This window comes from Salarias fasciatus (genome assembly GCF_902148845.1).
Source record: "Salarias fasciatus chromosome 7 unlocalized genomic scaffold, fSalaFa1.1 super_scaffold_4, whole genome shotgun sequence".
NCBI lineage: Eukaryota > Metazoa > Chordata > Actinopteri > Blenniiformes > Blenniidae > Salarias > Salarias fasciatus.
In genome coordinates this window covers 25,677,230-25,697,743 of record NW_021941229.1, presented here as the reverse complement: position 1 = coordinate 25,697,743, position 20,514 = coordinate 25,677,230, and the positions used below count along the sequence as shown (strand labels likewise).

General features: G+C 47.3%; 1 protein-coding gene across 3 annotated transcripts in view; it reads right to left on the bottom strand.

The window, feature by feature from the left end:
- Window positions 1-20,514, bottom strand: part of LOC115382564 (mediator of RNA polymerase II transcription subunit 13-like) — a 100,071-nt gene that overhangs the window by 55,932 nt on the left and 23,625 nt on the right. For all 3 annotated transcript variants that reach the window (XM_030084343.1, XM_030084345.1, XM_030084344.1), the window contains exon 2: window positions 17,502-17,739. In XM_030084343.1, coding sequence (XP_029940203.1) covers window positions 17,502-17,739 — 238 coding nt within the window. The remainder of the gene's footprint in view (window positions 1-17,501; window positions 17,740-20,514) is intronic.

Below are 20,514 nucleotides of genomic sequence, written 5' to 3'. Positions count from 1 at the left end.
GACAATATGACCCCTAAAAAAGCTTCAAAGTGATAAGAATTTTGAAAAAAGCATTAAAGTTGAGGACTGTAGCAGATATAATGTTTAGATATTATATGGGTTTTTTCAGTTTGTTGCTTCTGAACAGTTTTTTTTCTACATAAGCTCCACATTAAGTTGTTTTAACATTATTTTAAAAAATTTGTGGTTAAAATTTTCCAACAGTTTGCACATAAAACTATTTGGAAAAAAAATATGGACCAATACTTGTAATAAAAGTCATATTTCAGTCATGAAATATTGCTTTTTTTCTGCTAAAACTGACCGATTGTGTGTGATTTGATGCTGTTCAGCAGATTTTATTCCACGTAAGTGGGACATAAAAGTGTTTAAAGCAGAGTTTTAACCCTCTGGAGTTAAAGCATCTCTTGTAAAGAGTAAAACAGGACACTGTGGACGTTACTGGATGTTAAATCGAGGAGTTACCTCCTCCTCGCTCTGCCCCAGCCTTCACCTCCGATTCACACTCTTACCCTCCAACATTTACACTGATTCCCCCTTAAACCCGCCATGACCTCCCTCCTCCCACACACACACACACACACACACACACACACACACACACACACACACACACACACACACACAATGCTCTCTTTCTTTCGGTTTGTGGCTTTTCTCTCTGCACTGAAAGCTCGCGGAGGAGAAGCGAACACTCCCACCCTCTCCGCTCCTCCGTGCAGCTGGGAAACTTCACCCCTCACATCCCATCACTCTCTCTCTCTCTCTCTCTCTCTCTCTGACACACACACACACACACACACACACACGGGGGTCAGGAGGTCACGGGCCACGCCCTCACAGCCCATAAGGGGCGGGGAGAGGACGGCGAGGAGGAGGGGAATCAGAGCGTCTTCGTTCTTCCCCACAAATTTACAGACAAGTAAACACGACTGAGGCCATTTTTCTCCCTCTCTTTTCCACAGTCCTGGTTTCCCCTCCTCTCTCCGGGCGTTTCGGCCCCCGTCTGTCGTGTAAAAGTCAGAGGATAAAGTTTCAACCTCATAAAAAGCCTCTTTTTTCCCTCTTTCTTTCCCTGGATTCTTCCGTCCTGAGCGCGGGAACACGGCGCTCTCTGGCAGAAAGACGTGAACGGAGGTGTGAAGCGGCCGCCTTTATCATGTTTTTACGTTTATTTCATGTCTTTATTTTCTGCGGGATTGCAGCTGATTTGAAAACGAACGGAGAAAGAGAAAGGAGACGTTCAGAACACCAGCCCGACGCCGACTGCTGACGGAGAGCCTGAAGAGGAATCGCAGATGTTCTCCGCTCGCTCCAAACAAACCACTTCTTTTCTTCTTTTTGAAGCATGAATTCCCGTCTCTCACACACACACACACACACACACACACACACACACACACACACACACACACACACACACACACCCTCCCTCCCTACATGTATCTTTGCCTCGTCCCTCCCTCCTCCTCCTCCTCCTGCTTTTATTTTTTGGAACGGCTTCTTTCCACATGTGACTCACTTTTTCGCCGGCCGAAGCCAGACGGGGGGAAACACAGAGTCCGCTGGACGTCCCCTCGTCCCCTCGTCCCTCCGGAGACGAAGCGGGGTCCCCGCGACCCCGGCCGGGTCGTCCCCCGTTGACACGAGTGCCAGCCGGCGACCCACTTCCCAAACATCCCGGAGGCTGATTATTCCGTTCGGAAGACGAACCCCGGAGGAAGAAAGGGAGGCGGCGGCCCTGATTGGCAGCCGCACACCCACACCTTTTATCTGCCAAGGAACCGAGCGCGCTTGCAGACATTCGCCACCCGAACATCAGAGACCAAACCCACCGAGAAAAAAAAGAAGAAGAAGAAGAAGAAGAAGAAAAACAAGGGAGGAGGAGGGAGACGCAAAATAAAGCACAACAAAGTAAGAAAAGACAAGGAGGAGCAGGAGGACGGGCGGGGACCCACGCCAAGGGAAACTTGTTGATACGCACACACACACACACACTGAACGGTGTCAAACATAAGGCCCGTGGGCCAAAGCCGATCCGATAGCCGCTGCAGCTGTTTGTAGTTTGTCGACTCCACAGGCTTCAGCGACCAAGACTTTAACTTCAGCTTCAGTAAACTCGGGTCTCTGGTCGTGAGTTGTTCAGTGTGAGAGGTTTGCAGACGACTGACGTGGTTCTAACAGCGTTAGGAATCACACCGTCGTCGTCTCGCTACAGCGCACGGCTGCGACAAGCTAAACCCAATAGGTTCAGGAGTGATAAATGACCATCAAAGTGACGCCGCAGTCCCATGAAAAACACCGACGACGCTCATATCTCCATTTACTCTCAAACACATCAATGCTAATAGAAATTAGCTTTTGTTGCTGAGTTAATGTAAATAACGTTGCTGAAATGAGTCCGTCTGTACGGGGATTTAAAGAAGCAGACAGAACTCCAGCTGTTTGTTTACGTGACGGAGTCTCTAAACTCTGTTCTTTACGGCTTCCGGACTGTGATGTTTTCGGAACGCGGCGCTGTGAGGGACGCAGCGCTAAACGTGTAGCGCAACGCTTTAAACGGGTTTTCTCTGGAGAAGAGCAGCGAAACGCTCTGTTCACCACGTCTTCATCTGCATACGTGGGACAGACGGAGCTCTGTTCTCTACAAGACGATACTTAAACACGGCGCCACCCAGTGGCCTGGCATGCTCACTACAACCGTTCCAGCATTACAGTAGAGACTCGTACCAAAACCCTGAACTTCTCTGGCCAAAAGATGAGCCGAAGCAGGAAACGCTCGCTCAATGAAAACATGACGATCATTCAAATCACGACAATCATTAAATATGCTAATATTTCTTTAAAAATTCCGCCTCTTTTCCTTTATTTTGAAGCAGGCCTCACGAAACGTGCTCTTGGAAACATATTATTTTGGTCAGTTTGAGTCAAAGTTAATATTTTCAACTGGGTGCACTTCTCAGCGATCCAGCAGGCTAACGCTAAAGCTAACAGAGAGACGCTGAAGCTAACAGACAGCTTTCACAGGCATCAAGAACCACTGAGGAGTGGAGGAGGAAACTCATGAGTTTCATGAGAGTAATCAGTAACTGGTGGCGGCGCTGCAGCCTCGCGTTGCCTCATTTCCAACACCTGAAGTCAACCCGTTAAAAATAAACACACTCTTTGATTAACTCGCTTTTATCCACTTCAGGCCGGCTCCATTTCACCTTACTTGACCCGCGCTCCCCTTTTGTCTTGTGAATCTTTAACAGCTTTCGTCCGGCTGCCGTTGGCCGACTCCTGAGTGGAAGTCGTGACCTTTAGACGGCGTGCGGAGCGCCGACTCCTCCAGCTTTGCACTCCTCGCCTGTTTGCTTTGACGGAGCATCCTGGAAGGATCTGCCGCTGCGTGTTTGCACAGGATCGGGACGGTTCTCCGGCTTTTTCGTGGCGTTGCGTGCGGAGACGCCGCAGACGCAGCGCTCCATGAAAAGGATGTTTAAAGAAAGCACAAAGAGCAGAGAACATCCCAGCAAACGACATTTCTATTCAGAAGCGCTTAAATTTCATCTGACGTGATGCTACAATTACAAAAATGATCATTTTGATTGTTGGAGATATTTTAAAATGTTAAGCTGTTTCACTCATTTCAGTCATACAGAGATTTCAGTTGTTTTAACCAGTTTTCAATATTCTTAATAAGTTTAACGATTTTAGTTGTTTAAATTTAGACACTTTTTTACCCCTTTTAGCTGTTAAACCATTTAAAATAACATTTTCAAGAGAAAAGACAGAACCTTTGTTGTGTTTCGCTGCTCTGTTTACACGACAACAGGGTCCGGAGTTCATGAAATCACAGCTTTTTGAAAGTATTTCCCAAAGTGGAACTTTTTGAAAATGCTGCGACGCTCAGCTTTTCTGAATCGCTGCTTCTAGTGCTGCTTCATGTTTATAACGTGTTGTTCTCCGCTTTCATTACAAATTCTGGAAATTCTGTGTAAACAGGCGCAAAACTTTTCTGAGATGAAAATGCAATGATGTTTTGACTGAAATGCACCCTGCACATCTTTTTGAGTGGAGGCTCTTGTCTTGCCATGTGTCTTTCATAACCGAGTTATTTTTAAGTGGCACATGTGAACCACAGCAGAAGCACATGGACGGCTTGAATAAGACCGAACATGATGAGTTGGTAGCTCAGTATTGATACTGTGTTCAGTGATGAACTGCAAAAACTGACGCGTGAATTGAGCTTCTTCTCCCTGCAGAGCCTCAAATTGTTGTTTTGAGCATTTTTTAATAAAACGTCAGCATATTTCCTCAATCCTGTACACTTTGAGGTTCAACTGAGGAGAATCTAAGTGTGTAAAAACCTGCCGTGTCCTGATCTGCTCCTCCAACAGGTGCTGAATGACTTCATCCTCTCTGAAGTTCATTTTTCTTTGTTTTAATGCAGCGGAATTAAAAAAAAACTTGCTCGTTTTGACCGATGCAGATCTGACTGTCAAGGTCCGTCTGCTCTGAATCTGCAGGAGCGCGAGGAGTCGGGAGGAATCGGGCAGCACTTGAGATGCTCCTGGTGTTTTCTCATTCTGCTGCTTCTCGCCGTGGAGAGCGCCCTCAAATAACTCCGAGCCGCTCCGTGTGTGAAATGCAAACGCGGAGCCGCCAGGAAACAAAGCAGAGCGTTGCGTACGGCGCCGGCAGAGCGGAGCCGGTTCTTTACGTCTGCCAGTGGATCCAGAGCGGCCGCAACCCGGATCTGACCCGCTTCCTGGAGCAGGTGGCGAGCGGCGAGGACGGCTCGTCTCCGCGGGCCGGATTAGGAGTTCACAGCCAGACGTGGACAGATGGAGGCAGAGGTTAGCCCTTCCTCCTGCGTGCCGCCGCCACACACACACACACACACACACACACACACACACACACACACACACACACACACACACACACACACACACACACACACACACACACACACACACACACACACATTTGGCAGACATTTTTTCACAGGACAATTACCTTGCGACCTCTGCCAGCCCACACACACACACACACACACACCAACCCAATGACGGACACAGTGAAGGAATGGCCACAGCCACACACACAACCTGCGGCGAAGCGCCTCCGGCGACACCAAACATGGCCGCCGGCCGGGCCGTGAAGGGCACGGCGCCCAGCTGCAGCCTGAGCGGACCTGGCTCCCGTTTCCTGCTCTCACCTTGGTCAAACCCAGAACCCGGCGGTCGGTCGGTCCAGTCCGGCTCCAGTCTGATCGCAGACCAGCACGGAGGAAGCTGCTTCACCGCAGACTTGGATTCATCTGAACGCGCTCACTCCACACGAGAACACTCCGCGCCGTTTCACGTGCCAGCGTTTAAAAAGCGACGCCCGTTCACATCTCAATGGAAGACACAAGGAAAGCCAGGCAGGTTTTCACTCTGTAAACATGAACGATGGAGGACAGACAGACGTCAGTGACGCTGCCATGAAAGCTAGCTAACTAGCATTAGCTTTAACGCCATGCTGTCAGGGGACGTTTGGTAAAACATGAAGAATTCAACGATTTTTTTTACAGGTTTGACCGTTTTCTGCAACAGAAGGTTTCAATAAAGCTGGCTTCATGCTGAGGCGGTGCTCATTTTTCATATTAATGTTTGGTTTTGTGAAAACGTCGACTTTTTTTTTTCATCACGCAAACTCACTCAACATGTGCTACGACAAGGAAAGCCTTCAGAGTCAGAGGTCCTCTGGCTCTGCTTCAGCCGTCCAGATGAAACGGGGCTGCAGTGAAGTGAGCTGGACGGCCCTGGTCTGACGCTCCAGCAGTGGAGAAGCCCTGAAGAAAACCCTGGAAGGACGTGTCGACACCCGGACTCGAACCGGGGTCATTCTTGCCGTGAGGCTTCACCACTGCAGCGGCGTGCCGCCCCGTGTTAATTCCATTATCTGTGATTATTCAGCGTTGCTGCTCTAATCCACTTGTTGGTCACAGATCTGTGTCGCAGCGCTGATGGCGGCGGTAACCGGCGGTAACCGGCCGTAATCGGCGGCGATCCGCAGGAGGACATTTAGAAGAGACATCACACGGAAGAATGATTAGGAAGTGATTGATTTGTTTGTCAAAAATAACGCCATACGCTGGATATACGGCGTATGATCATCCCGCCGCCGCCTGGCAGCCCGGCGCTCTGGAGGCTGCAGACTTCATGATCATTTCTGGGATTAAATATGCACATAATTTCCTTGAGACAGTGCGGTTAAGACTCTGTTCTGTGGAACAACATTCACCCCCAGCTAGGATTGATTCCAGTCACAGTCTTCTTCTGCCGGATTTCCCCCCACTTTGCATTCCTCTCAGCCGTACGACAGTTTCAGGAAAGAAGCAGGGAAGGAGGCGGAAATGTGACAAACATACGGACCTTCTGAGTGTGAAATCCCAGCAGGAGCCATTAAGGACGCTGGATAGAAGCCTCTTTAAAGGATCGAACGGGGGATGATAAATATTTCAGCGACTTCGCCTGAAATTATCCGGATCCTACAGAATAGATTAACGGGCTCGCACCTGCTCGGCGCTCCACCTCCACCTCCACCCCTCCCCCCCGCCCCTGCATTCACCTTGACCACACGCTGTGCCGGTGGCACGCCGGAGCGCCGCCCATGGCGTTATCAAAGTCATCGGCTCTTCGTGTTCTGCGGCGGAAACTCAAACCGGATGAGGCTGAGCCCACGCCCCTCTCCCGTGATCAATCCGTCTCCCCCGGTTAACTCAACGCATCTCGCATCCCGACAGAGGAAACTGACGTCTCCACTTTGGCGATGGAGCCGACGTTTTCACGCCAGGCGATCTGCGGCTGCACGGCACAGCCGCCAGCTTGATGTCAATGACAGAAAAGCACCGATCTGCACTATGTGAACTAAAAATAATCAGTGATCAGGAGGCTATCCGTCTCCTCCTCGCTATGGACAGACGTGCGACTCGGTTGTAGGAGCTAATGACTCATCCTCATCCGGCTCAGGTGGGAAAGTCACTCCACCACAGGAGGAGAGGAGACTGCAAGGCCACTGCAGGGAAAGGGATAAATAATTAGCTATTGCGGCGGAACACAGAGGAAGGTGTCTGGGTCGCAACCTGAAAATATGAGTTTTGTTTTTCCAGTCAGAAAATGTGGCCGAAGCCATAAATTTAGGGACACCCAGGACGAGTCTGACCGCAGGGCCAGAACGGGCAGGTCGACACACCGACTGCGAGCGCCGAAAAGGTCGTGTTGATGGTCTCCACCATCAGGCGAAGCGCTGTGATGTGATGGTGTAATGATATACCAGCAGTATTGTTTTGTGGTGTACAGATCTGAGGGTTTACTGCGGTGCTGTTACGGTGTGATACGTCGGTGTGGAGGCTGCTTCTGAGTATTTGAGTCAAACAACTGAAGATATAATAAAAAGCTGATGTCTACTCCAGAAAACATGATCATCCTGACGTCAAGAGGCCTCACATGGAACCCTGAGGAATCCCAAAGTTTCTGAAAAAATAACAATGGAAACATTACCGAGATCGAGATGGAGACAAAAGACTGATGATTTGTGTAGGACTGCAGGACACTCGGACTGTACTTCAATGGCTGGTTGGTCTGATGGTTGGTTGGTTGGTCAGTCAACTGGTCAATATATTGATTAGTTGGTTGGTTAGGTGGGTGGTTGACAAGGTGGCCGGTTGGTTGGTTGCTCTGTTGGCTAGTTAGTTGGTTAGTCGGTTAGGTGGCTGGTTGACTAGGTGGCTGGTAGCTCTGTTGGTTGATTGGTTGACTAGGTGGCTGGTTGGTTGGTTGCTCTGTTGATTGGTTAGGTGATGGGTTGCTCTGCTGGTTGGTTGGTCAGTTGTTTGTTTGGTTGGTTGGTTGGTTGCTTGAGTGGCTGGTTGACTTGGTGGCTGGCTGGTCGGTTGGTTAGGTGGTTGGTTGACGAGGTGGATGGTTGGTTGCTTGATCTGTCGGTTGGTCAATATCTTGGTTGGTTGCTCTGTTGGCTGGTCAACATGTTTGTTGGTTGGTTGGTCGGTGGGTTGGTCTGTTGCTCTGTTGGTTGGTTGATTGTTTTGTTGACTGGCCTAGTGTTTGATCGGTTGGTTGGTTGGTTGGTTGGTCTGCTGGTCTGTTGTTTGGTTGGTTGGTTGGTTAGGTGGCTGGTTGACTGGCTAATTGATTGCCTGGTTTGTTGGTTGGTTGATTGGTTTGTTGACTGGGTAGTGTTTGATCGGTTGGTTGGTTGGTTGGTTGGTTGGCTGGTTGGTTGGTTGGTTGGTTGGTTGGTTGGTTGGTTGGTTGGTTAGGTGGCTGGTTGACTATGTAGCTGGTTGGTTGGTTGGTTGTTTGGTTGGTTGGGTGTTTTGTCTGTAGCCCAGTAATTCTGTGAGCCGTTATGTTGAAACATTTTCTATAGAGAGAAAGTCTCCGTCTACAGATTGCTGAAATGTTGTGAGCAAGAAATTGTTTCCCCCCCAAAAAAATCTGAATAAATTCAGTTGTATCAAAAATAGAAGATTATTTTTGCATCAAACATCAAAAGAGTGCATACTATAGAGTTAATTTCCCCAAACTGCTCCCCGCCTGCACCATCTAAAACACACAGTAGTCATTATTTTGTTTCTCTCCATACTGAGTTGTTTATTCAGCTCCATCAGTCTATTTCTTGTCGTTCTGGGAAACCATACTTACAATGTTATGATCTGGTTCACTTGCATCTTGAGTACAAACACAGTCCTAATGAGTCTTTCAGACTGTTTCACCTGCACACAGATTGACGTCAACGTGAACCAATCGGTTTGCTGTTATAAAGTAAGCTGTCGCCGAATGAAAGCTGTTATTAACAATGACAGCCTGAAATTAAGCTAATATGCGAAGAAAAATCGATAAATCACTCAAGGAAATAGAGCCCCGTGGAGATATTTGATTTAGTTTGATGAATCGTTCGGCCTGAAAAGCTAATTTCTATGACTGAGAAACAAGGTTTTGAGCTGAGACCTGTCTTTATCCAGACGCATAATCGCAGTATTGATGTCTTCACATGAAGACAGCCGGTGCTGTTCGGGAGGTCAGAGAGATCAGAGCCGGAGCGCAACGCCGTTTGAGTTTCGGTCCGTCCAGCCGGCGGACGCTGCGACGCGTCGATACGACCAGAGGCCGCGCTCCGCCACACGTTCGCTCAAACCCAGGCCTCGCCACACTGACGGCGCTCTGCAGATTCTCATCCTATTCAGACTCAGACGGTCGATTTGCCTTTTCCTCACGTCACACGGGTGGATTTCAGAGTTGAATCCAGGCTTCCTGAGGGGCTCGCTCGAGAGCTTTCAGAGAAAACGGCAATAAAACAGCTCCGGTCAGGTAGATGCAGGAGTTTTCATTCTTTTAATTCTAATTTTCTTCAAAAAAAGAAAAAAAAACCAAGTATGAGATAAATGAGTCCAAACTATCCACCCATGCTGTCACAGTTAATCACATCAATCACAATTAAATAAAGTAGGCCTGTCAAAAGATTAGGAAAAATGATTTGGGAATTGTCAAATAGAAAACTGTATTTGATGCAGACACTGTATTGAGTTGGTCTACATGGCGCTTTATTGTGAAAGGAAATCCCAAAAGGTCATTCTATTTACTTGAGTCTCATTAAAGACCCTCTCCAAATATTTCACACTGTAGTCTTGAAATGCAAACAACTGAATTTTAAAAATGTAATCCAAAATTCAATTAATCGCAATTAAGAAAACGAACTTTCGACGGACCGAGTTTGAACCGCTGACCTGTGGCGACGTGTTGATTCAGATGAAGACGTTTGACAACGTTCAGTCGGTCAGAGAGCCACAGGATGAGGTAGTGGGTCGCACTCCTGCCTCACAGCCATAAATCCACAGTTCGATTCCACTGTTGGAGACCTTTGAAGAGTTTACATGTTCTTCCTGTGTGTCACGGGGTTTTTTTTTTTCTTTCCAATTTGATGCAAAATAAACTCATTCGTTCAGAGTTCAGTCTTTTTGCTGACATTCATGCATCTGTCTGCAGAAATCCCACATTTTATGACCGGACTGCGTTTTGATCATCGTGATGAGTTCGAATATCGCCGCGCGTTCATGAGGGCAGATGTGACGGTTCTGCACAGAACTTCCCCCTCCTCCATGCTGGAGACTCGACGACACCATCCACCGCCGTCGCCCGCGCACGTGCACACGCACGAGCCCATAAACGACGGCCCCCATATGTGCGGCCGCTCACAGTTATGACTGCATCTCCAAAACATGTCACTTTCTCCGAGGCCGAGCAGGCGGCGCGCCGATGACTCAGCCCATTCAACACACTCTTCCTGTTTGGGAGCCCACACGGCGCTTTCATACCACACACACACACACACACACACCACGGCCCAGCTGATCGTCAGAACCGCCGGTTCAACGCCGCGCTTTCCTGCTCGTCATTGAAGCAAAGGCCTGACTCCTCCACCCTCCAGACCAGGGGTGTTCAACCTGCGGCTCTGGGGCCACATGTGGCCCTCCAGTCTCTCTGTAGCGGCTCCATGAAGCCTTCACAATATGAAACGAAAATAAACATTTCAGTACTTTTACAAAAGCATTGTCACTCTTGGTTCCAAAGGGATTCATAAAAAAGTACAAGTGAAACTGAAAACACAAAAAATGAGGGGGAAAATTATAGAATGCCTTAAAAACCCAGAAATTTTTAAATTTCTAGAACAAAAAAAGTGTGTGTGTGTGTGTGTGTGTGTGTGTGTGTGTGTGTGGAGGCAGAGCAGGAGGTGTGTTTGCCTCCATGACAGAATGAGCTTGTAGTATTGGCCGGCGGCGGCCGAGCAAGAGCAAATAGGAGTGGGAGGAAGGCTTATCTTCCTCTTCTGAGGAACTGAGCAAACAGCGCTGTGTTTGCCGGCCAAATACGAGAAGAGTATCTGATGCTTTTAATCTGAAGGAGCACCGACGGAGCGGCTGATTGAGCCTGATTAACCCTCCATCGGCCGCGGGGTCGCAGCCGCTCGCTTCTTCACGTCTTCCACTAAATTCATCACAATCAATGTGTTTTGATCAAAGAAATGTAAATATTCAGATTTTCAAATCTATTCCAAATGCTTGTTTTTTTGTTTTTTTTTTCTAAATGCATTATTCTCCAATCAAGTCCCAGAAATCGACAGTCAAGTCACATTTGCCACGCAAATAATAAAGTATTTCAAAAAATACATGCAAGTATTAAACTATTAAATCAGTTAGAAAGATGGGAAATTGTGATTTTAAGAGAATAAATCTGACAGAAAATGCTTGAAAATAAAATAAGGAACAGTTTTCCTAATGTACAACCTTTAGACTATGAGTATTTATATTTCTACTCCTGAATTTTGAGCAGAGTTCAGTAAGAAAACTTAAGAATATACTTCTTTAAAGGCTTTCAATGGATTGTGCTTTTTTATTAAAATTTTTCTAAAAAGTTTTCAAGCATAATTTATTTGTACACTTTTTTCCTTTATTTCACAGTGTATCTGAGATACTTTCAGTACTTGGTATTTTTGTAAAATAATTATTTATTTTGAAACTAGATTACTTTCATGTGTAACTTTAGCCATTACCGCTGTGCTTGGCCATTTTATCTTTGATTTAATTTGTTTCTAACTGTTTTATAAGACTCAGAGGTCACTTCCTCCGGAGTTTTTGGACGTTCCCTCTCACGTCTCGTCCAGCTAACCGTCTCTGGCCACCTTAGCGGCGGTTGTTCCTCACGAAGCGGCGTACGCTGGTAAAGCTGAGCCGTCGGTCTTTTCAGCTCTGCTGTGTGGAGAGAAGTTCAGCGGCGGCGTCTCGTGAACGTCGGCAGCTCCGTCCGACCGACCGGCTCGTTTAAAACGCGTCAATCGCGGCAGCGCGAGGCGACAGCTGGAGCTGTTCCGTCCTAATGTGGATAAATCACGACTGAATGGAGGACTGTCTCCGGCGCCGCTCAGAACCCGTTTAGATCCGGCGTGTTCGAGACGGGACGCCGCTCTTATTCAGTTCTGCCAAAACCTTCAGGAAACAACAAAAACAAGAGATGAATGAATGAATGAGCGTTTCCTGTAATTTGACACGGCGAAGCAGAAAACTGTCCGTTGATCTCAGTATATTGAAGTGACAGGGAGACGGCCGCCCTCCCTCCCACGGCGGCGGCGGCGGCGGTAATCCCCTGACTTCACCCTGGACGCCAAATACAAACCATATTTACTGTATCTTCTGTTCTGCTGGACGAGGAGACGGAGCGACAGCGCTGAACGAGGATCTTACTTCAGGGTTTCAAGGTGTCCGTCAGATCAAACTGTGATTGTTCCTGCTGATTCTCTCAATAGTTTTTCTTGAAAATTCTTCTGCTGTGATACGGAATCCCCTCATGTGGGAGGAATTAAATCGAATTATAGTAATTCATTCTTCATTCATTTTGACTTTGAAAAGAAATCATGAGATTCAATCTCTAATAAAGTATTTATTTAAAGCGTAATGAAGAACCGTAAGTGTATTAACATAAAAAGACATGTGTCAGACCGAACTCCTGCCTTCAGCCGTAACGTATCACTGAGAGAAAACCAGAAACGTGAGAGTTAAGAGGGGAACATCGTGATCCTCCGAGGATCCCTGAACTCCACTCTGACGTCTGAGATTTATAGTCTCAGCAACTGCTGGACGGCGAGATGAACGGCGAACAAAACGCACAGCGCGGGGAACATGCAGCGGTCCGTCGCTCCTCAAAGGGAAACGCCGACTAACTGGCGTGAAAGTCCAACGGACACCAGGCCGACCGGACGGCGGTAATCCCCGGACTCTCCCTGGAGCGCCGGAGCGTCTTCAGTCTGTTCATCTGATAGAACCTCACACACACCGAGGGCGACAGCTGCCGTGCAGGGCGCACCATCGGCAGCAACCTAGGGTTCAATGCCTTGCTCAAGGGAACAAAGTCCAAACATTACAATTAGAAAACAACCTGGAATGTTCACAGCAGTAGCAAACAATAGCCTGGCATGCTAACTACAGCCACTCAGTGTTTCTGTTGTTTCCATGGAAACGGACATCGTTTTCCACACGTGTTAAAGCCAAAACCTTTCCGACACTGAACTACAAAAGCAATGCCTTTTCAGCCGTCGCTGATGAACGAGGCGACCGCAGTGTGTTAAAAACAGACTGACTGTCGGTCAGGAGACCAAAATTAACCAAACACAACTGAAGAACTTTGAATTGAATTATGCGTTTCTACTGCGTCTAATTCTTCTCATCAGATTAATGAGCAAATCTCATTATTCCAAAATCACATGAATTCGTCCGAGCAGCATGAAAATAAGCAAAATCATAGATATCTTAAAATATCTACACATAGAGACCACTTTTCTTATCACTGAACCGATATTCACTCAATGCATGAAAGACTGAATTCACTCAATACCATTCCTGTCGAAAATACTGGAGGCTCAGTATTTAACCAAGTCTCTGAAAACCTGCGGAACAACAACCTGCTGGACCCTTTTCAGTCAGGCTTCAGATGCGACCCCTCCACCGAGACTGCTCTCCTGTCAGTCACAGAGTCTCTGCTGCTGGTCGGTCCTCGGTCCTCCTGCTGCTGGACTTGTCTGCTGAACCATCAAATCCTCCTCTCCTCACTCTCTGACCTCGGCCTCTCAGGTTCTGTCCTGTTGTGGTCCAGGTCCACCTCACAGGCAGATCCTTCAGAGTGTCATGGTGAGGAGAGGTGTCAAGGTCACATGGCCTATCAACAGGGGTCCCTCAGGGGTCGGTGCTTGGCCCCTTGCTCTTCTCTCTGTACACCACCTCACTTGGTGCAGTGATTCGCTCCCATGGCTTCTCCTACCACTGTATGCTGACGACACTCAGCTCTTCCTCTCTTTTCCACCTGACGACACCACAGTCTCAGCTCGGATATCAGCAGGTCTGGCTGATATCTCCACCTGGATGAAGGAACGCCACCTTCAGCTAAATCTGTCTAAGACTGAACTCATGGTCTGTCCACCTTGTCCATCTGTCCTCAGATCAGAGTCCAGCTTCACTCCAGCCTACTTGTGCCCACAAACTAAACCAGAAACCTGGGTGTCATGATTGATGACCTGCTGACCTTTGAGGGTCACGTGGCCTCAGTTTCTCAGTCTTGTCGTTATTCCCTCTACAACATCAGGAAGATCAGACCCTCCCTGACCCAACAGGCCCCCCAGCTTCTGGTTCAGGCTCTGGTGGTGTCACGCATTGACTACTGCAACTCTCTTCTGGCGGGTCTCCCTGCAGGTCCACTCAAATTGTTCAGAGAACACCTCAGGACTTAATCTGACCCCATGTTTGGAGAAGAATAGGTCAGGTGGTCTAAAACCAGCACTAATGTAGCACTGACTAAGTTGACACAAAAAAGGGGGGGTAGTGGCTCCTCTTCTGCAACTTGATGGCAGCTCCCTCGACCAATCGTACTTGAAGCAATTGAAGCATTTACTAATGGTTTCTGTCTTATGTCTGTATTCTTGCTTGTGTTGTGCGTCGCTTTGGACAAAAGCGTCTGCTGAAGGAAACTGTAGAAATTGTAGATTGCAGAATTGATGCAACAGCAGCAGGGTCAACCGGAGAACAGGCTGAAGGAGGAAATGAAGACTGCCGCACGCCGCTCGTCCCCACGGCGAGCGCTGATTCAGGTGTGCGGCGTTTTGAAGCTCTGTAAAACACCGAGACTCCGCCGTGTTACAACTGATTCCACCGCGGAGAGAATCCAGTCCCACTAATTAACAATTATCAACTCCTCTTCGCACCAGAGAGCTATTTTTAGGTCCGTACAGAGAGGAGTGAGACCTGGGAGGCTGCGAGGACGAGTGAAGACGTCTTATCAGCATAATGGTATGCAGGGTGCGTGTGTGTGTGTGTGTGTGTGTGTGTGTGTGTGTGTGTGTGTGTGTGTGTGTGTGTGTGTGTGTGTGTGTGTGTCAGACAGTGGAGCGCACTGCTGCCTCACAGCAGGAACATCTCACTCCCGGTTTGATTCCAGGCTTTACTGAGAGGAGTTTGCATTTTCTCCCCGAGTCTGCATGTCTGTGTTTAGCTCCCACCTCCATCCTAACATCTATCAGGTCATCCTGATAAACTTTAATAAAAATGGACGTCTACTCGGTAGAAAACTTGGAACTGAAGGACTGATCTTGGTAATAAAGGTTTACTCAACGATGTACAACAACAGAAACAGAAAGTGACTCCATTAATCTGTTTTTGGTTTTGTGATTTTAAAGTCGGGGGAGGAAGGATTTGACCACCTCCTCAGATCTCCAGCAATAATGGAAACTAAAAGAATAAAAATGATGAGAAAATAACAGTCAAGAGCAAAACTATCTGCAAATATTTCAGTCAGAATTAGACTGTTCATCAAAGAGACTTTATTCAGAGCTTCTTTTATGTGAGATTTGTTTCAATCGGTTCATGAGGAAACATATTCTAAGTTATTAAGTTATAAAGACACAGAAAATGAATCTTAATTGGAGCCTTAGATTCAGTTAATTTAAGTATAAAAAGCAGTTTAATGTGTAAAGAGTGAACTCCAGCAGCTCTCGTCTGATTGGCCGGAGGTTCAGAAGTGGGCGGTGCTCTGTGGTGAAGTGACTCCGCCTTCAGGAACCGACTCGTTCATCTGCTCTTCCAGAGTTCGCCTCAAACGAGACGCAGCGATCAAAGCGAGAGATCGAGGAGGAGGAAAGACAGCAGAACGCAGGAGAACAAAGCCCCGCAACATGAATCAGGACGAGACGTGAGCCGCAGAGCCGCGAGGGGAAAGGACGAGCCACAAACCGTCCAGAAAAACACCGAACACGGCCGAATATCTGCAAATCCACCCGAGGTCCCTGAGGAACCAGGCGCCTCCCGGAGCTTCATGGAGCCGATGAGCAGCTGATCGATCCCGACCATCAGCAGTAGATCGCTCGATTACGAAACTAATGATGAGTTTCAAGCCTAAAAGGCAAAAATTAGAAACTCTGAGAACACAAGAGAGAGAAACCCGGGAGCCGACGAGTCGTCTTTTTATTTCATCACAACCGACGTTCAGGCTGCAGGACGCAGGAGGTGGTCATCACGTTCAGTGAGGAAACACGAGAAAAGGTCGGTCAGACGACATGACTGAGGATCAGCCAAAACTTTATGACCACTGAGGACTGGAGTCCTCACTGCTGCTTCGGCCACTCCACCCGGACAGCGGCTGTGCCGAACCAAACCTGGTATAATCCCTCTCTCTCTCTCTCTCTCGCTCTCTCTCTCTCTCCTGCTTCCTCGCTCGCCCGCTCGCCGTCTTCCCGAGGCTGGGTCGATACGTGAGACTTCTACACACGTGCGCAGCCAGATAATGCAAATGTTGCTATAAATAGGGACAATAGTGCTGACAGTAGCACTCTCTCAAGTGAGATATCTCGCTGTAATTTTCCCAAACACACACACACTCACACACACTAACACACACACACACAGAGTAAATACTGGCCAGAAGAATGCACTCCTGCAGTGTGTGTGTGTGTTCATCAGTGTGAGAGTCCTGAAGCAGCTCATAAACACCGGAGCTGCACAGCAAACACATTTCAGATACGAGCTTCATATACAAAAATAAAGCCTGCGCTCGCCGGAGGGATCAATGCGGCCTTCCCGGTCGCCAGTTTGCACGTTTCTGCTGTGATTCAACAGCCGCTCCGAGGACTCAGTCTATGCGGCTCGAAACAGAAACACTCCGACGCTTCAGGTCACTGGCACACCTGACCGAGCCGTGTAGGGAGGGAGTTACGACGACGACGTGACAGGCGCCATTTTTGGTCCGAGGAGTGTTAAGTTGCTTTGTTTGAAGCCTGATGTCACAATTTCAGAGGATTATGAAGCTACTATGTTTCTCTAGAAACTTATTTTATACCTAATATTGAGTTAAACATTGCTAAAAGGGCCGATAGGCTGGATTTTGTGCTGTAAGAGCTTCATGCAGACCATCCAGTGTTTTTCTTTTTAAAAACACTCTAATTCCGCCTCTATTAGCAGATCTGGAGCGCCGCTTCGCCCGTGCTGACCGGAAAACAGCGTCTCAGTCAAAGTAACAATCAGCTGGAACCCAGACTGTGGAGCCATGAAGGTCGGCTGGAGCTTCAAATGAAGGGAAGCGAGAGTTTCAGTCAGCGGTTAATCAATGGTACACCGTTCACTTCCACTCTGCTGCTCATCCCACAAATGCACCTGCCTCACAGCTTCAGGTCTGGGAAATCCTCTGGGAAGCTCCGCCCACTGCCTTCACGCCGCTCTGCAACCGCAGGATTTACCCATCCAGCAAGGATCCGCTCGTAACGCACAGCAGGTGTAAAACCACGAGGCGGCGGCGTTCCGCCCCATAATCCCCCAGACTGCAGAATCCAGCGCAACGTCATAAAAACCAGCCGTAAAGCTGTACGGGCACGGCGGCGTGGAGGAGCGGCGTCCTCCGCCCTCGCCGGACGCTCACCTTCCAGCTCGTGGTGGATGACGTCGGCCAGGTTGGGCTGCTCGCCCCACCAGAAGATCCACAGCTCCTTGGCGTCGGGCTTGACCTTGCGGCGCCACACGCAGAGCAGGTTGGCCTGAACGCAGCGCATGAAGCTGCGCAGCACCGGGTCGTCCTGCGCCGGCGCCGAGATCAGCGGCCCGTACTCCCCGCCGCTGCGGAAGCTGTAGCAGCGCCACTTGATCCCCGTCAGCTCCGCCTGCAAGAGAGGAGGAGGAGGAGGCGTTAAAACAGGAACCAGGTCCAGGACTGTGGATCAGAATCTGATTCAACACGAAGTTCTTTTAACTGTTTATTGGTTTCTACAATTTTTAAGTAAATTTTGAGCAAAAACACACTTTCTAAATTTAATTTCTATCCTTTAGATTGTTGTTACTTTACTGTAAATAGTCTTTTATGCATAAACTGATGGATTTTTCATCATTATTGCAACTTTAAACTGTGACTCTATTAAAACTGAAATAGCGGAAAAAAAGTTGGTGATTTTAACAATTTGTGGCGTTCTGTAGAACATAGAAAACAAAATCTTAGTCTGACTAACTGAAGAAAAAAGAACTTAAAAAACAATTATTTACATTTTTTTCTAATCATTGTTTTATGTTATTGATTCATATAAATCATTCAAAAAAATAAAATATTCCATAACAGAAAATAATTGATACATTATTATTATTATTATTATTATTATTATTATTATTATTATTATTATTATTATTATTATTATGTCATAATTAATAGTTTTGTTGAATTATGATATAAGTATGAAACTATTACCACTACAACAAATAATAACAACAACAATAACAATAACAATATAACAGGTCATGTGTAAATTGACATTAAGAAAAAAAAATATTTATTACATTCTACATTTTATTGTTGGTATAATTGAACATGTTGACAAACACAACTATTAAAAATAAGAAAACAGATTTAAAACTATTCCATTAAAACTGATATATATATATATATATATATATATATATATATATATATATATATATATATATAATTGTTGATAAATATTGAGATGGTTTTGTCCCGTTCGTGTATATTCTGTATCCAGAGTGGATTAACATCCACAGTAAAAACCAGCAGCCCGTGTTTGATGTGATTGTGGTGTGAAGTCAATTTTTACGCTGCGCAGCGATATAATGTTTCACGTGAAGGAGCCCATCAGTCGATGCTGATTCGATCAATAGGAGCACCGACGCCGCTCTGCTTCCTGTTTACGCGGCCCAGATCCCCGTGTCAATGTTTAAGTTCATTTAACGTCTCCCGGTCGTCTTGTTGTAACTTCGTTTGATAGCGATAGCTCCTGCTCGCCGCCGCCGCCGTGCAGGAAAGGATGTGTGACTACAGCGGGGAGACGAGCCGGAAGCGTGGAGGACGGCGACATGAGGCCCGAACACCGAGAGACCCGAGGTCCAGAGAGGAGGTACGGCCGGGGTCGACAGCAAAAACCATCGCACAACAAGCAAGGCGGGGTTTCCAGCAGAGACTGACCCCTGTTGTACTACTGAAGCGATCAGAGCTTCTCCAGCTCCTCAATCATTCATCGGGTTTCAATCGACGAAAAAACTTCCACAGATTCTGCATGTTTTTCCAAACTCCCCCCGGCTGCGCGGGTCCCAGACTAATGCTAGTTAGCTAGCTGTCATGGCTGCCGCTCACATGCCGTGAGGAGAACCGGAGAGCGGCGAAGCCGCCGATCTGAGGCAAGGCCCTGCTCATGTGTGACTGGGGAACTGTGTGTTTGTGTGCTCGTGTTTCTGCATGAACGGTCGGAGCGCACGGAGGCATTGTTGAACAGGACAGAGATTTGGCAGGCGGCGGGGAAGCCTCTCGGCGCTGCCCCCCACCCCCTCCCCCGCCGTGCTCGCCCAGCTGTGAGGATCATGTTTGGCACGCCGGTCCAGGCGCCACGCCATCCAAGACCAACACAAGAGAGCGAGCGAGCGGGCGGGCGGGCGAGCGAGGAGGGAGACAGTGACCCGCTGTAACCGGGGGACAGGTAAGAAAAAGAGCCGCTCAAAGGCAATTAAAGCCCGCGGTGCGTTCGAGTGCAGGAGGAAAGGAGGCCTGAGGAGCTATGATGGCCGTGGGGAGGGGAGAGGGGGGACAGAGGATGCTCCTGTGTGGAAAAGTACCTGGTGTGAGTCCAAATCCAGCCGTCCCAACCTTTCCTCATGCAAGGAAACGGAGATTACTGTAAAATGAAGAGCAGTCTTTCGGGTTTTTCTACGCCGATGATAATGGTCTGTACAGCTGCTTCTTCTCTTTTCTTTTCCTCTTTACAGGGGTCGACCTCTGCAGGTTTTTTAGTGAATCCACGTCCCTACTACACTCAGGATTCAAACCAAAGTCCCTTAAACTCCAGGTCAAGACTGTTTGCTCTTTAATAAATGTACTGGTTTATTTTCTTTTTTGTTTGCTTGTTTGCTGTGTGCTTCCAATGTTAAAAATATGATAACATGAGATAAACAGTCAGAGCAGATACGACTAGTCTTCTCTCTGCTCCCTTTCATTCATGAAAACAGAAACTCTTCTGTATTGATGAACTGAACTATTTTATTTTCATAATGAATTAAATAAAGTTAAATAAACTGAGGCTTCACTTGAAGGGAAAATGTTTTCTTCCAAAACTAAGAGTCAAGAAAACTTGTGCTATTTATAGAAATAGTTTATTTTAAAAGTAATTATCCCAAAAGCATAAAGAATGCAGTAAACAGTCTCCGATTCCCTTTGATATTGATGCTTTTATCTTTCATTTGAGAAAAAAAATGATTTGAACATCAGCTCTGAACTGCAAGTGGCACTGGCTTTTTTTCATGAGCATACATTTAATCTAAAAGCACTTTCACTTTGATGCAGTTCATGGGTTTTGTGCTTTTTTTTGTCCAATCAAACATTTAGGAATGCATTTCCAGTATAACATAATATGAGAGACAAACCATCGCAAAGTGGGATAAAG